General features: G+C 52.9%; 4 protein-coding genes across 4 annotated transcripts in view, besides 1 other annotated feature; 3 read left to right on the top strand and 1 right to left on the bottom strand.

Moving 5' to 3' along the window:
- Positions 1-19: 19 nt before the first annotated feature.
- PODANS_2_9990 (uncharacterized protein) lies at positions 20-2,984 on the top strand (the record flags this gene model as incomplete). Its single annotated transcript, XM_001911773.1, has 6 exons — positions 20-208; positions 252-318; positions 372-642; positions 717-881; positions 942-1,120; positions 1,174-2,984. 6 exons carry the CDS (start codon positions 20-22, stop codon positions 2,982-2,984), a joined length of 2,682 nt encoding a protein of 893 aa, XP_001911808.1.
- Positions 2,985-6,047: 3,063 nt separating this feature from the next.
- PODANS_2_9980 (uncharacterized protein) lies at positions 6,048-9,210 on the top strand (the record flags this gene model as incomplete). Its single annotated transcript, XM_001911772.1, has 2 exons — positions 6,048-6,407; positions 6,460-9,210. 2 exons carry the CDS (start codon positions 6,048-6,050, stop codon positions 9,208-9,210), a joined length of 3,111 nt encoding a protein of 1,036 aa, XP_001911807.1.
- An 817-nt stretch (positions 9,211-10,027) lies between these two features.
- On the bottom strand, positions 10,028-11,361 carry PODANS_2_9970 (uncharacterized protein; the record flags this gene model as incomplete). Its single annotated transcript, XM_001911771.1, has 2 exons — positions 10,028-10,201; positions 10,279-11,361. 2 exons carry the CDS (start codon positions 11,359-11,361, stop codon positions 10,028-10,030), a joined length of 1,257 nt encoding a protein of 418 aa, XP_001911806.1.
- A 2,151-nt stretch (positions 11,362-13,512) lies between these two features.
- PODANS_2_9960 (uncharacterized protein) overlaps positions 13,513-14,672 on the top strand; it is a gene marked incomplete at both ends in the record, with an annotated part of 2,080 nt that continues 920 nt past the window's right edge. Inside the window, 2 exons of the mRNA XM_001911770.1 lie at positions 13,513-14,066; positions 14,125-14,671. Coding sequence (XP_001911805.1) covers positions 13,513-14,066; positions 14,125-14,671 — 1,101 coding nt within the window. The remainder of the gene's footprint in view (positions 14,067-14,124; position 14,672) is intronic.
- Positions 13,565-13,683: a sequence feature (Similar to U15 small nucleolar RNA (RFAM RF00067) (Erpin: E=6.2e-05);~snoRNA).

Here is a 14,672-nt window from a genome sequence, read left to right as displayed (position 1 = left end):
GCTCCACAGACTGACAGGAATGATGGCACAAGCCTACGACCCGGGGGCGGTTGCTGCACTGCCCCGAATGCATCCCCCAGGAATGTCACGGCCACAGGTCAGCATTGAACGACTGCCTACACGACGCATGAGTAACGAGCCACGAGAGTCTATGAACTGCAAATCGTGTCGAAAACGCAAGGTATGCAAGGCACCACAACACATTCTGGTAACTTCAAGGTCGGAGATTGATAAAGGGCGAATGAAACCAGATCAAATGCAACCGTCTACGACCTGCCTGTGAAGCCTGCCAGGTCTTCCAGTGCCCATGTGTATACGGTAGGTTAATTCAATCATTCGTTGCCTTGGCCCATTGCTCATCATCACTACAGATGCTGTTCCAAAGAAAAGGGGGCCCAAAACAGATGTTTTGGAAGCTTTACTGAAAAGAGTCGACGGGCTAGAGGCTCGACTGAAAGAAAAAAAGACTGACCCCGAGGCTTCCACCTCGGAAAACCCGCCTACCAATATCTCTGATGAGTCGGTGTCTCCAACAGCAACAACAGGCACAAAAACAGATGATAAACCAGAGCAACAAGCGGGACCAAGTGAGGCTAGCCACGAAAGTGAGGACCTAGCCATTTTCTCATCAATAGACTCGAGGTATGCTACTCTTGCCCTGGCTATCCCTGTTGCGTTGTTGGTCGGAGAAATCTGACAGTTCGCTGTTGAACTAGCCCGCCATCCCCTGAGGTTCAGCCGGATGATCTTCTCGATACTTACTTCAGTCGCCTCCATGACAAGCCATTTCATATCTTGGACGAATCTACGCTGAGGCAACGACGACAACTCAGTCAAGCTCCTGATTATCTCATACATGCCATTTTTGCGGTAGCAGCGAGGTGAGCGCCTTTACTGCCACCGATCTGTCCCGCGGCAATCTCGGCTGACCCCGATCATAGATATACCCCTCATCCCAGTGGCTATCAATCAGCTGTAAAGCTCAGTGAAGACTATGCCACTCGGTCGAGGTTGGAAATCGACACAGATGAGCCGTCAGTCGATGCCCTACAGGCGCTCGTGCTGCTGGTCACCGCATTCACTGCGGCTGGCAAAGGCAAAAGGGCATACATGTTGCTGAGTACGCATTTGATGCCGTGATAGTGCCTGTGTACTGAAGCTGACTAGAACTAGCAAGTGCGGTTGGGATGGCCATGGCACTCGAACTACACAGAGAGATGGACGTCAACGCACGAGTTACGCCAACCGAGCGAGAGACACGACGAAAATTGTTTTGGAGCTGCTATCTGCTCGACCGGTTCATGGCCTGCGGGTCAAAACGCCCTTCCTTGATCGCAGACAGAGCCATCATCTTGAGGCTCCCGTCGTGGTTGCCCGTTCCCGGGTCGCTACCGGCCGATGGGGATTATTTTCAGAGCTACACCAATCTGCAATATTTACAGGGCACAGGAAAGAAAGCGCAAGGAAGCAGCGGCATGCTCATCGACATTTGTCGCATCTTGGGAACAACAAACCAGTACCTGGCAGCTGGGGGCGTTAAAGGAGATTCGCATTTTCCATGGCACTCTCTATCCAATCTCTCAAAGATCCGCCAAGACCTAGATGTGTGGGCATCTGGGACGCAGGATGTGTTTTCAAGCCTGGATTCACTTTTTGGCCAGCCTGACTCCACCGTGCTTGTATTGAGCAAGCTTGTTTACCATCTTATTCACTGCCTTATATACCGACCATTTCTACCGATCGATCTATCGGAACTTACTGGGACAGGGCAGCACCAGTCATGGCAGATAGAAGCCACCAACATGTGTTTCCTCCATGCGAACGCTATCGCAGAACTTGTGGAGGTCGGAAAGCGGACAGCATCGATCGAATGGCCGGCATTTGTTGGATTTTGTATATCCACAGCAGGGACAGTCCACATACACGGCGCTCACTACAGCAGGGTGGGAAATACAGGCGAGATGAATGTGTTTAGTTCCTCGGCAGAGTTTCTTTCGCGAGAGATGCAGCAGCTGAGTGAACTGCGGTATGCCTGGGCGAGTGTTCAACATCAACGGGAGACACTACAAGGCATGTACAATGCTCACTCGGGACTTGTCAAGAGCCACAACAGCAACGCCATGCGCCAGTCCCCGGTATTCCATCTGGAAGACTTTTTTGATCGTTACTCGGGTACCACCAGCCCGGGAGGCCAAGCATTTAGTTTTGATGCCGCCAACTTGAACCTTTCGGATGTGGTTGTCGACTTTACTGCTGATGCGTACACTGGTCAAGATCTCTACGCGCCGCGTCTCACAGCGGGCGATGCAGGGCCATCTCGACCGAACCTCAAGAGAAAGAATACAGCGCCCTCGGGCAGGAAGAGGCCAGACCTACGCAATCTTTTGTCTTTGAACAGCAGTTTAAAAGTGGCAACAGCACCAGTGTTGTCAACACCATCCAGTGCCCATCGCCACTCATTCTCAGCAGCGTCCATGTCGTCGCAGCAGTCGCCAAATATGCTACACACACCACATTCATTGACGGGCGGATTCCACGGCATGCATGAACAAAGCGCACCGCACGCAATGGGTGGGTTTTCAATGGGAGGAGGGCATCCTGGCGAACTCCCGGCTGGGTTGAGCAGCATGTCGAGCGGCCTATTCAGTCCGTCATTCAACTTTTCAGGATATCGAAACCCCACAACACCGGGCACAGGCGGCCCACACCAAGGCTTCGACCCGATGTTTGGTGAGCTCCCTACCAACACTTTTTCGACACCCACACCGTGGCACCACGGCGAAGAAGCAGGCAACGGAAAAGGGGCGATGGTGACAAGCCCAACCGGGATTACGCCCAGCGAAAGTGTAGGAACTGCGGGCACCGCAGGTGATGAAAAAGACCCTTTTCTCAGCCTTCTCGAACAATTGGCCGAAAATGAGTCTGTGATGGGTACGGGTAATGAGCTGGACTTTTTCCTAGCTGGGGCGCCGAATACTGGGTAGAACTATCGGAGTTGACGCCATTTGGATGAGATGCTTGCTTGTCTGGTCATGCCGGGCGTTGCTGTAATTATCGGGAAAGATACCCATATCTGTACAAAGAAAGTCTGGGTGGTGAATAGGTGGTTTTCTGGAATTGAGCAAACAGAGACGGCAAGGCTGGTGATGGTGCGTCCACTTGATGTTTATCCGTGAGGTCATAGCCACGGTTGGAATTCTTTGTTGTGGTGTTTGGAAGGGTGGACTTTTCTGGAAAAGGGGGCGGACAGGAAGTCATATGTCTGTCATCCTGTCCGTACAGAATCTATTTTTTCAGTGGCCAGGCACGGGAGTCTGGTCAGCAAAGAAAGTGAAACAACATCGATAGCATTTCACAAGCACGACAGCAGCCACCAGCGGAGCAACTTGCCCTGGTCCCTGGATGACACAACGATGGGTTCCGCAGGAGCCGTCATCGCTGGCGGGACCAGAGAGGAGCTACTTTTGAAACCTTCACTTTGTTTCTTTTGGTTTCTCACCGACGATGATGATGATGGGCTGTGAGGAGTTTTTTTTTTTTTTTTTTTTTTTTTTTTTTTGGTTTGTTTTGCTTATCGTTATTCCTCAGCCAAGAATTGCACATCTCTCAAACGAGGTAAAATATCCAGGCTTTCTTCATACATAAGGCAAACATGCACTTCTTGTTATTAGGCCGGCAGGCAGATTCCGACTCGCTGGGGCGAGGAGCTTTCAGGCACCGATAGCAGAGCCAATTAACGTGAGGAGGGAAGCGAGATCTAGGTTTTGTATTCCGCTCGCCAAAGCTTGTGGCATGGCGGGATTTTTCAAGTAGTTCTTGTTTTACTGGAAAAAACCCTTATCATGGGCGTACCTGGGCTGCTGCTTTGGTTGCCCCTCCATTTGAGGAGGAGAGGGGGGGGATCGCCGCCGCTACATACAGCAATTAACGATGCGGTTGTTGTTCTGTGAGGTTGAGAATGTCTCGGCAACGCGGCGGCGCGCGATGTGCGGTTGAATGGTCAATGTGTCACAGGGCTCTGCCAAGACACTGCTTTGGAGCCGGGCGGTCGGGGACTTTGCCAGCCGAAGGGGGCGGTGATTGGTCCACGTGCTTGCTGGGGTTGGGGCGGTTTGGGGTGGGCTATGTCATTGCCCAGACTTTTGACAACCTGACGACAACGAAGGCAGATGACCAACAAGGAGCGGCGGGAGGATGATTAGTGAAAAGGTAGGCGGATGGGGGGTGGTGAGAAAGCCACTGACCTCCTTGTGAGGAATTGAAGGGGTAGTTAATAGGATGAGAGTTTGCATCATGCGGGTTTTATCAAGTTTGGTGGCTTGGGGGGGAAGGGGAGTTGCCTCCGAAGGAGGGGTGGAATTTTGTCTCGCTCGGGAAAAGGGCAGGCAAAGAGTTTATCACATCATTCACGCAAGAGTGGTGGGTTAAGCGAAGGATTTAAGGTTTAGCAAAAAGGCTGGGGGCCATTGAAGATGAGAAAAAAGCTGGGGCAAAGTGGGCAGTGCTTCGCATAACGGCATTTCTCGTATGAGTTGTAGAGATGGAGAGTGAGGGGGAGGAGCCGAGAGAGAGAGAGCAAGCGGTGAGTAGTGGAGTGGTAATGGAAAAGTTGCAAATCCGGGCACACACTCGCTGCTGGATACTTATTACACTTTATGAGGAGGGAGACCCATCCATGCACAAGGGGAAAATCTTTGAAAAAGGGATATCGATAATCATAGCAATTGTTGTAAGATATAAGCAGGTTTTTTTCTCGCTTTCGTCCCATCTTTTTTGCTGTAAGTTATTACTTCCCGACCTCCCCATACCATCGCCACTCCACACACCTTGGCTTTTTCTTACTGCTTCTGCTCGAGTCTTTTGGCACACATACACACGCACAGGTCACAAATCACAGAATTTTGTGGCGTCGAGGCCTTTTTCTTTTTTGACGATATCGATTCGTTCCTCTTTTCACCGAAGCTCGATTCTGACAATTTGTCCCAGGCTTTGATGTCATTGGCCAAGGAGGCACATCGGTACTGGTGGTTGTAAAAACCTTAATATTGAACCCTACCCTCATACACTTGCAGCAGGGGTCTTGTCTATCCCGCCACACCCCGCGATATATTTGCTATCACGACTCATGGCCCTGCAAAACACTACACGGTGAACTGGTTTCACCCTGCCAGGGGGACACCTGTTTTGAAAGATACCTTACCACTACCCGAATTAGTTCCTGGAGGGGGTGAGAAAAAGGAAGGGAAATCCAAATCCGAATACCGAGAGCCAAATATCATTAGATCAGACGGACAGAACGGCGAGAAGTGGGAGAGAAAGTACGCCTGTTTCACACATCAAGCACATCAAGCATATTTTATACTGTTTTGGCAACGATTTCTTTCGCCTCGGCACTTTGCACGAAACAACGGTTACCCCTGGGTTCACACGTTTGCCGAGTCGCAACACCACACACTCAGACACAGGACAGGCACAGGAACTTGATTGCCATCCGAATTCCGCTTGATTGAGAAGGACGCACACGAGTTTCTTTCCGTTCTACCGGTGATTGTGTGGCATGGTGTCAGCTTTGTGTCAAAGAACGCACAGACTTGACAGGAACCGCTGCCAGAGATTCGAGATGGCGGTTAGGGTTGTACAGCTACTACACCAACGACGACCACAACCATCATCCTTCAACGAGAACATAGTGCTGCTGTCGACGCTGCCGAGACGGAAACGGTAGTCTAGTGCTGCTATTGTTACGGCCGCTGGGGTTGTTCTTTTTTGGGGTGACAGACCTTTCCCAAGCTCCAACTTTTGTATAGGTTGTTGAGAGAGATGGAGAGGATATTACTGTCGACAATATCATTAACAGCAACGACGATATCGACGATACAGTAAACGGCTTTTTATTTATTTATCGACGTGCGTGGATCTGCACGCGCGCAGAGAGACGCCAGCGACGCCAGCCAGCCTTGTACTCAACGACACGGCGTGGCTTTTTTGACATTATTCAGTTGGCACCCCTTGGACCCCTGACTTAGGGTCGCCACCCGTCGCCCAACATGTCAACACTCTATCATTACCACCATTACAGACAGGCCGACCACAACAATATCAGCGTACCACAGGCAGAAGGGGAAGATGAGCACGCCGACCGGGGACCTGCGGTCTTGGCGGTGACGGCAGCGACGCTGACGCTGGCGTCGGTGTTTGTTGCGGCGAGGATGGTGTCGCGGATCGGGATAGTCAGGAGGTTCGGGGCTGATGACTACATCATCGTGCTGGCGTGGCTGATCACCGTCTTTTTGAGTCTGAGTATCATTTTTGGAACCATGAGGGGTTTAGGAAGGCATGGGGACCATGTAGACGCTTGGAAGATGCCTGGGCTGAAGATGTGTGAATATGTTTTCAGCATTCTCTATGTGAGCAACACTGGCCCAAGGGCGAACAAGATGGTGGCTGACGTTATGGCAGAACCCGGCTCTCATGGCGACGAAATCCTCGGTCCTAATTTTCTATCTGCGGCTGGCGAAGAACACGCAAAAGATTCTTAGGATGGCTTCCTGGGGCGTGTTGGGCGTGGTGAACCTGGCGGGGGTGATTCTGACATTTATGAACATCTTTCAGTGCCACCCCATCGCGGCAGCGTGGGACATCAACACCCGAATGATCAGGTGCATTCCCCTGCTCACCGAATTCATCTGCTCGGCTCCTATCAACGTCACGACCGACCTGGCGATCCTGGCGCTGCCAATCCCGGTGTTGACCAGCATGAGACTGCCGCCGAGGCAAAAGATCATTTTGATCCTGACGTTCTCTCTCGGCATCTTTGTGACGATTGTGGATGTGGTGCGTATCTATTACTTACAGAAAGCGATTGACATCACGTCTATGAATCCTTCCTCGAACAGGGAGGCGCTCTACGGACAGAGTCCCTCGTTTTCATGGAATGCGTCGCTCTCGTTGATGTGGTCGGCCGTCGAGGTCAACGTGGGGATTACGTGTGCGTGTATTCCTACGCTCAAGCCGCTGATTGTTAGGATTCTGCCGGCTATGCTGTATGATCCCAACGCTACGAGGCGGAGCACCACGCTCACGGGGGATGAGCCGTCGCCTTTCAAGAACAACAACGATAACAATAGGGCTGGTGCTGATGGGCTGGCAAACGCCGAGGGAGCTCCAGTCGACATCGCGGACCCTTCGCCATTTACGCAAGCTGATCCCCCAGCTTTTGTCATCACCCCGCCAGATGAGCGGTCGTCGGAAGAGATTTCCATCAGAGATTTCTTGGCCGGTGCCGCGGGTTCTGGTGGACCTTCGTCTAGGAGAGTGTCGATGGCCCATAGCATGAACTACGTCCCGCCTCCCCACCGAGACTCGGCTGCTACCGCGACAGCCGTCTACTTTGGCTTTGTTAATATGAAGAAGCCAAAGAGCATGATCCGGACCAACGCCACCGAATCGTTCAAGTATTGCACCATCGTCTGCATTCTCTTCTTCATTTGGGGGTTCTCGTACGGCCTGCTCAACACGCTTAACAATGTCATCGCCGATGTGGCGGGGATGTCGTTTGCTCAGACTTTGGGCTTGACGTCGATGTACTTTGGGGCTGGTTACTTTGCTGGGCCGCTTCTTGTTGGGGAGTGGTTGCTACGGCATGACGAGCACCGCCGCTCTGGAAGAAAGGAACGCCCGGGTGTTGAGGCGATAGGGGGGTTCAAGACGACGTTTATTGTGGGATTACTCATTTATGGCACGGGCACTATCATGTTTTGGCCCGGGGCAGTCCTGACTGCTTATGGGGGATTCATGGTCAGCTCCTTTGCCGTCGGGTTCGGGTTAGCAGTCCTCGAGACAGCCGCCAACCCCTTTTTGATCTTGTGCGGTCCCCCGGCGTATGGAGATCTGAGGCTCCTCCTCGCGCAGGGCGTCCAGGCAGTCGGCAGCGTCCTCTCCGGCCTTCTCGCCAACAAGGTCTTCTTCCGCAACCTCGAAAAAGAAAGCCACGGCGAACTAGAAGACGGCGAGATGTCCCAAACCCTCATCGACGTCCAATGGACATACCTCGGCGTCACTTTACTCTCGGTCCTCCTCGCACTTTATTTCTATTACATGCCCCTCCCCGAGGTATCAGACAGCGAACTCGCCGAGCTAGCCTCCAAGCTCCCCCTCGAACCAAAAAAGCGCTCCTTGGGCGGTTTCAAGCTCCGAAACTGGACCATCTTCTTCGCCGTCCTCGCCCAATGGTGCTACGTCGCCACCCAAGAAAACATGTCGGTCTACTTCCACCAGCTCTTCAGCTCCTTTGCGTCTTACTCCCTCCCCGCAACAGCCAAAAGAGCGGCGGACTACCGCCCCCAGGGGCTGAAGTTCTCCATCCTCAACTACCTCCTCATCGCCCACACAGCCTTTGCCCTTTCCCGCTTTCTTGCGGCGGGGGTGGTCTACCTCAACGTTTCGAAACCTCACATCCGACTCGTCCCCAAACCCCGCACGGTTTTGACATTGTGCGTGTTTCTCTCTGCGGTCTTTGCGTTGGTCATCTTGGTGTTTCCGCACACTGGCAACCCTAACTTGGTGGCTATACCGCTCATGTTGTTTTTCTTTTGCGAGGGTCCCATCTGGCCTTTGATTTTTAGTCTTGGGCTGAGGGGGCAGGGGGAGAGGACGAAGAGGGCGGCTGCGTGGTTGACCATGGGGGCGTCGGGCCCGATGTTTTGGCCGTTTGTGAGTTATGCTATCAGGGAGAGGGGCGGGTTGAGTGTGGAGTTGGCTGTGGGGATACCGGTGCTGTGTTTGTTGGGGGGGTGTTTGGCGTATCCGGTACTGCTCGGGGCTGTGAGGGATGGGAGGGAGATGGTGGATTTTGTTGTTCGGTGGGAGGATGGTGGGGATAAAGCCAAGGGGGGTGATGAGGGAGGGGAGAAGGGGGCGGGGATACTGGGGAGGTTCAAGGGGTTGAGGAGGGGGGGGGCGGAGGTGGAGTATTGTGAGGAGAGTGGGCGAAGGGGGAGTGATGATGAGGGAGACAGAGATAAAGAGAAGGAACAGGGGGAGGAGACGGAGGGGATGAGTTCTAGTGAGGGGACGGTGATGTCTGCTGGAGGAGGGGGAGGGCTGGAGAAACCACCTCCTGTAAGGTCGAGAACGGGGAGTTCGGCAAGGTCAATACCGCCTTGGGAGAGGAATATTCCTGGGTTGGATTTGACGATATTGAAGGATTGATATTCTTGAGTGGGAAGGGGATAATTGCATTGCGTTTGATTTTTGCAAGTAGGCATTGCGTTCGTTTTTTTTTTTCCTTCCTTTTTGGAATGGCATGGGGTGTTGAAGCGGATGTTGGGAGAGGTATACGGGTTAATCTCACGATGGTAATGACATGGCATATTTTGGCAGAAAAAAAAGGCGTTGATTTTTTTTGAAGTTTTTGAGTTGAGGGACATCGCGGTTGTTTTCAGTGGCATCAGAACGAATGAATGACTTGACCTGGGTTGATCGGGATGACGGGATACGAATGGGGATAGAAACCGGATACCCCCTGAGATATGATACCCTCTTTGTTTGGTTGTTAGGTCTGGATGACCTGGAGTTGAGAAATGAAAGCCAGCATTGATAGTGGTGAATTTGATGAGTTGAATCAACAATCGTCTTTTTATTTATCATGACCACTGCTTTGCCACTGCTAGGTGTGCATTTACGTAGGATCTGAGTGTCCAAGCCAAGGCGACAACAAATACCACCTCCCTCACTCAGCAACAACATCCACACCACAGCTGCATTTAAAAAAGGCACTGAGAATTTTCAATGTTTTTATCCATTTCAAAATAGACAGGAAGTTTAACCTCCTGTCCCAACCAGTCCAACAGCTACGATGCTAATGCCAAACAAGAACCCTGCTCTTTTTCCCTTGTCCCAAACGCCCGCTTTTGCTCTGTTCACTTTCAACATCCCATATCGACACCTCTATGGTATCCCTGCTCTCTCTTTTTGAAATTCCAAAATGCTGATGCAGATGCAAAATGCTCCTCAAACACAAACCGCTCTACTCCTGCTCCTGAATGACAACACCCCAAGGATGCTGCTCGTTGCCGTACATGATGTCCCCGACGAAGCCCTTGAGCTTGGCAGTGTAGTGGCCAATTTTGCCCTCCTTGCCCATGGGGATCTTAACGTCGATGCCGCGGTGGTGGATCTCGGAGACGGGGCAGATGAAGAACTGTTGTCAAAAAAAAAATCACGTCAGTAACCCGTAACTTCTAGAACTTGTTTTTGAGGATAAGGAAAAGAACATACCGCAGTACCAGCCGCAAAAGCCTCCACAATCCTTCCTTCCTTATCCGCCTCAAGCACCTCATCGATAGTGTACTTCCTCTCCACAACCTCCAGCTCACCCGCCAGCCTCTCCCGCGCAAGCTGAACCACACTGCGTCTCGTCACACCGTCCAAAATCAGCTTATCATCCAGCGGCGCCGTGACAAGCTGGAGCTGGCCCTCCTTTGTCCTCCAGAGCATGAAAAAGTTGCTCGCGCCAGCCTCGGTGCAGTATCCCTCAGGTCCGTACAGCCACAAGATCTGGCCGAAACCTCTACTCCTCGCCTCGGCAGTGGCCAACAGACTGGGTCCGTAGTTGGCACCAACCTTGGCATAACCGAAGCCGCCAACCCACGCGCGGATCATGTCCTCGGGGTTGGTGTGCAGCTTCATACCACCCTCAGGCAGATCCATGCGCGGCATGAAGCTGGCGGTGATGAAAAGAAGCGCTTCCTTGGGAGCCTGGACACCGAGCTGGGGCTGTGTGCCAATCACGGCGGGGCGGATATACAAGAAGGAGCCGGCTCTCTCCTTGGGAAGCCACTTTGGCCCGTCGACGGACATGAGAATCTCGATGAGCTTCTCAAGCTCCTTGGGGTCGAAACCTGGCAGGGAGATACGGAGGGTGGACATGAGCATGCGCTCGGCGTTGCAGTCGGGGCGGAAGAGGCGGAGCTTGCCGTCGTAGCCGCGGAAGGCCTTGAGGCCCTCGAAGCACTCAGTGGCGTAGTGGAGGACGGAGGCGGTGGGCATGAGGGAGAGAGGGCCGTAGGGCTTGAGCTCGGGGTTGGCCCAGCCCTTGGCGGCGGTCCAGGAGACGGTGATCATGTGGTCGGTGCAGATGGTCTCGTTGCCAGAGTTGGCCTCGGCCTCGGTGGGAACGGTGCGGGCATTAGGGTCGGCGCGGGTGATGGTGATCTTGGAGGCGTCGAGGGTAGGGAGAGAGGAAACAGCATGGCCGTTGGCGCCGTTGCTGTGGCCGTTGAGAGCGGGCTCCTCGGCTATCCTGTTGTCGAGGGCGGTGACGGTGAGGTCCTCCGCGGGGCGCTTCTGAGGGACGGTCATGTTGGAGGATTTGTTTATGTGTGTCTATTCGGAAGAGAAGGAAGTTGGCGGGGTGACTCGGTCTCGGAGAACAAAGAGCGTTGCTGTCTTTGCTTCAATATGTGAGCCAGGAGGAATACAGTGACAATGAAAGGTGAAAGAAGCCAGTTAACGGTAGCCAGGGGACAGAGGAGGGTGGACAGAGGTATCTTTAAATCCTTCAAGGTTGGATTTGTTTGAGCTAGTGGCGGGTCGTCCAGGGTATTCTTCTTATCATGGTCCCGTGTCACCAATTGTCCAATGGAGCCTCACCCTGGCGGGAGGATATCCACATGGTCAAGCGGAAGGCGTGGAACAGCAAACAGGAAAAGTTGAGCGTGGGCTCCGAGCGCCGGCTTGGCTATCAAGTCGGGGATCTAGTGCGGAAGCCCTTCGCCGTCGGCAGCCGGGACTGGCCGTGAGACTTCGTCTCATCCATGATAAATACTTTGACTCTCTCTCGACATTTTCAGGGTCGGATCCAGCTTCCGGCGCACTGGACCCCTTAAACGACAGCCTGCAGACGCACGTCACACCGATAATCTGGGTAAACACCCCGTCCCTTCCGAGCACCGGAGCTCACCGGGCAGCGGCGCAGGGGCAAAAGTCGGCGCTGGGTAAGAAACGGCTTCCTGACTCATTGGAGGAGGTGGACCACGGAGCACCGAAAGGGACGAACGAATGAGTCGCAAAGCGGTGGGACTCGCGGTGGTTGGCCGACTTCGCAGAGCAAAGCCGCACGAATCTCGGATTGCTACATCGGACCCATTTGAAGGACGTCACGCCCTTGGAATGAATTGATGCATAGATTGCGTCAATGGCAGGGGAGAGAAGACCGATACAACGCGTTGGCAAGCGGTGGTTATGATGGTGTCGCAACGGAAGCCATGGAATTTTTTTGACATTTTTGGCGGAACCTGAGCTTCAGAACCAATTGGACCGAGGGCAGCCGTTGCTATCCGTACCTGGGGTATCGATAAGATTCCCTTATCCAACCAATCAAAGCCCTGTCGCAAAGGTCCCATGGCCCCAACTTCCCTTGTGGTGGGGATGCGGGGTGATCTGTTACACCGCGGGGTAAAAGTGCTGACCTTCACAGTCTCCCACGCTTCTGCCGTCAGCCTTCTCCTGTTGGCCCTGACCAGGCGCCCTTCCGTTGATTTGGTAGGCCGGCATATCTCTCGGTTCCGTCCGTGTGACCCGATCATGATCGGATCGGATCTCTTTTGGCATCAATTTCCGGGATACTCGGATGTCATATCAGCTGGATGATCACGAGCTGTCTCCGTCGGAGATTGACATCTATCGCCATGACGTTCAAAAGTCCCAACTTGAACAACACCATGCGTCTCTGCGTACTTGAGCATTGGCTTCCTCACCTCGTCCTGAACCAGTAGCCTCTCGGATCTGACCCGGCGCCGTGCGTCATCTCATCTCCTGTCTACCAATGTCAGCGCTCTGGGTTCATCCTGAGACAGACTCCATCCAGCAGGAACAACCGCCCGCACGACATTGACACGCTGTCGACGCCAGCTGTTGCCAACTCACCTTCTCCCTTGTTTAGCGCCGATTGGCATCTGCCATGCCTCAGGCCCGGTAGTCCACACACCTTGGGGCCGAGTACCGAAACAGTGGCAGTGAGTTTTCTGTGCTGTTGGCGATGACCTCTTGGGGCGAAATCTTGGGCTGTCTGTATGTCGTCCCCAGTGGTCAGAATCTCGATCTCTGGTCTACAGGAATACGATGTGTACGCTAGGAAGCCCCATCAAGACCAGTTTCAGACAGCTCTTACCTGTTTCCCCAGCCACGGGTAAATGACCCTGTCCCGTCTAGTGCTGCCAGATGGCAGCACGGAAGCAGATTACTGCATGATGTGCGTCCTGCCGTCGTGATTGGGTCCCGCGCAGCTCGCGATGTGGTGCCCTTGTGGCCCAACTCCATGCCTGAACTACCTCGACTCCAAATCGGCACATGTCCGGCTTGGTTGTTTTTGTTTAGGGGATCAATTGTCTTCCGTAGACAATACAATTATATTTGACCCCGTTTGCAAACAATTCTTTATGGTGGTGTGCTTCGTCAACCCACTTTTTCTGTGTTTATTGCCCCTTATCCCCGTGCTACATCGCCATCAACATGTCGAACGATACCAAAGAGACAAAGCATAGGTTGGAGGGTGCGCGCCGGCCTCAGAGGAAGGATTCATTTTCATCAGTCCACTCGGCTGTTCTTTCATGGACTGGGTTACAGACCAAGATTGGCCCCAAATCGATCATATCAAACTCGTCGCCGTTGTCTTCGTCATCGTCAAACAGCACATCGTCGACTGCCACACAACACACAGCTACCCCTAGCCAAGGCCTTTCAAAGCCACAACGGAGACATAGCCATAGTTTTGGCACAGGCTGGGATAACAGCAACAGGGACAACACCACCAAGAAGAAGGCACGTCCGGCATCAATGTCACGGAAGCTTTCATTTTCTGGCTTCATGGGGTTGGAGGATCCAGTTAGTGCTAAGGCAAGGCACGCAAAGCCAAACTTTTCGAATCTTGATCCGAAGCGGTCGGAAGAGTCGACAAAGTCTGGAAGCAAGAATGGGTCTTTGGAGAAGGTCAACAAGACAGCTCCCGAGGCTGCCAAACGGCTCAGTCAGGCTTCCACTCTGGTGGGAAGTGTGGTGAGGTCAAAGTGAGTGTTGCCATCTCTCAGCCGCGGACAGGTTCCAAGACTAACACGTGTCCATCAGATCCCCTCCACCACCAACCTCCACCATGGTCCCCAAATCCATCCTCCGCGTCTCCAGCCCAGACGGCAACGCCCGCCGCACCCCCCGTTTCCTCGACCCCCCGGGGCCGGGGGAGCAACCCCACAGCCCAACCCTCAACGCAGCCCTTCTCTCCCCTCTCCCCTCCCCCTCTAGTTCTTCAGAACAACAGCAAACCCCGCCTCTTTCTGAGAAACCTCCCTCCCTCTCCCCCCCTCTCACCCCGTTAACCCCTCTCCTTTGTTTGTTTTTTCGCTTGTTCTTCTGGGCGCTGGTTTGTCTTGGTTCCTCTCTGCTTGGGTTTTACTGGTTTACGTTCCTCTTTTTTCTCTCTTTCTTTCTCTTCTTCTTCTGCTCGTTTTTCTTTCCCCCTCTGTCGCCTGCTTATTTTTTTTCGGTACTTTCTTCTACTATTTTTCCCTTTGTTCTTTTTTATACCATCTTTTGGTTTCTTTCTGCCTTTTTTCGTTATTTTTTTTTCTTTTTTTTTTGTTTACTTTTATTTTATTGTTTGTTTGTTCTTTTCTACC

The sequence above is a fragment of the Podospora anserina genome, chromosome 2, assembly GCF_000226545.1.
Source record: "Podospora anserina S mat+ genomic DNA chromosome 2, supercontig 2".
Classification (NCBI taxonomy): domain Eukaryota; kingdom Fungi; phylum Ascomycota; class Sordariomycetes; order Sordariales; family Podosporaceae; genus Podospora; species Podospora anserina.
This window is presented reverse-complemented; position numbering and strand designations above follow the sequence as displayed.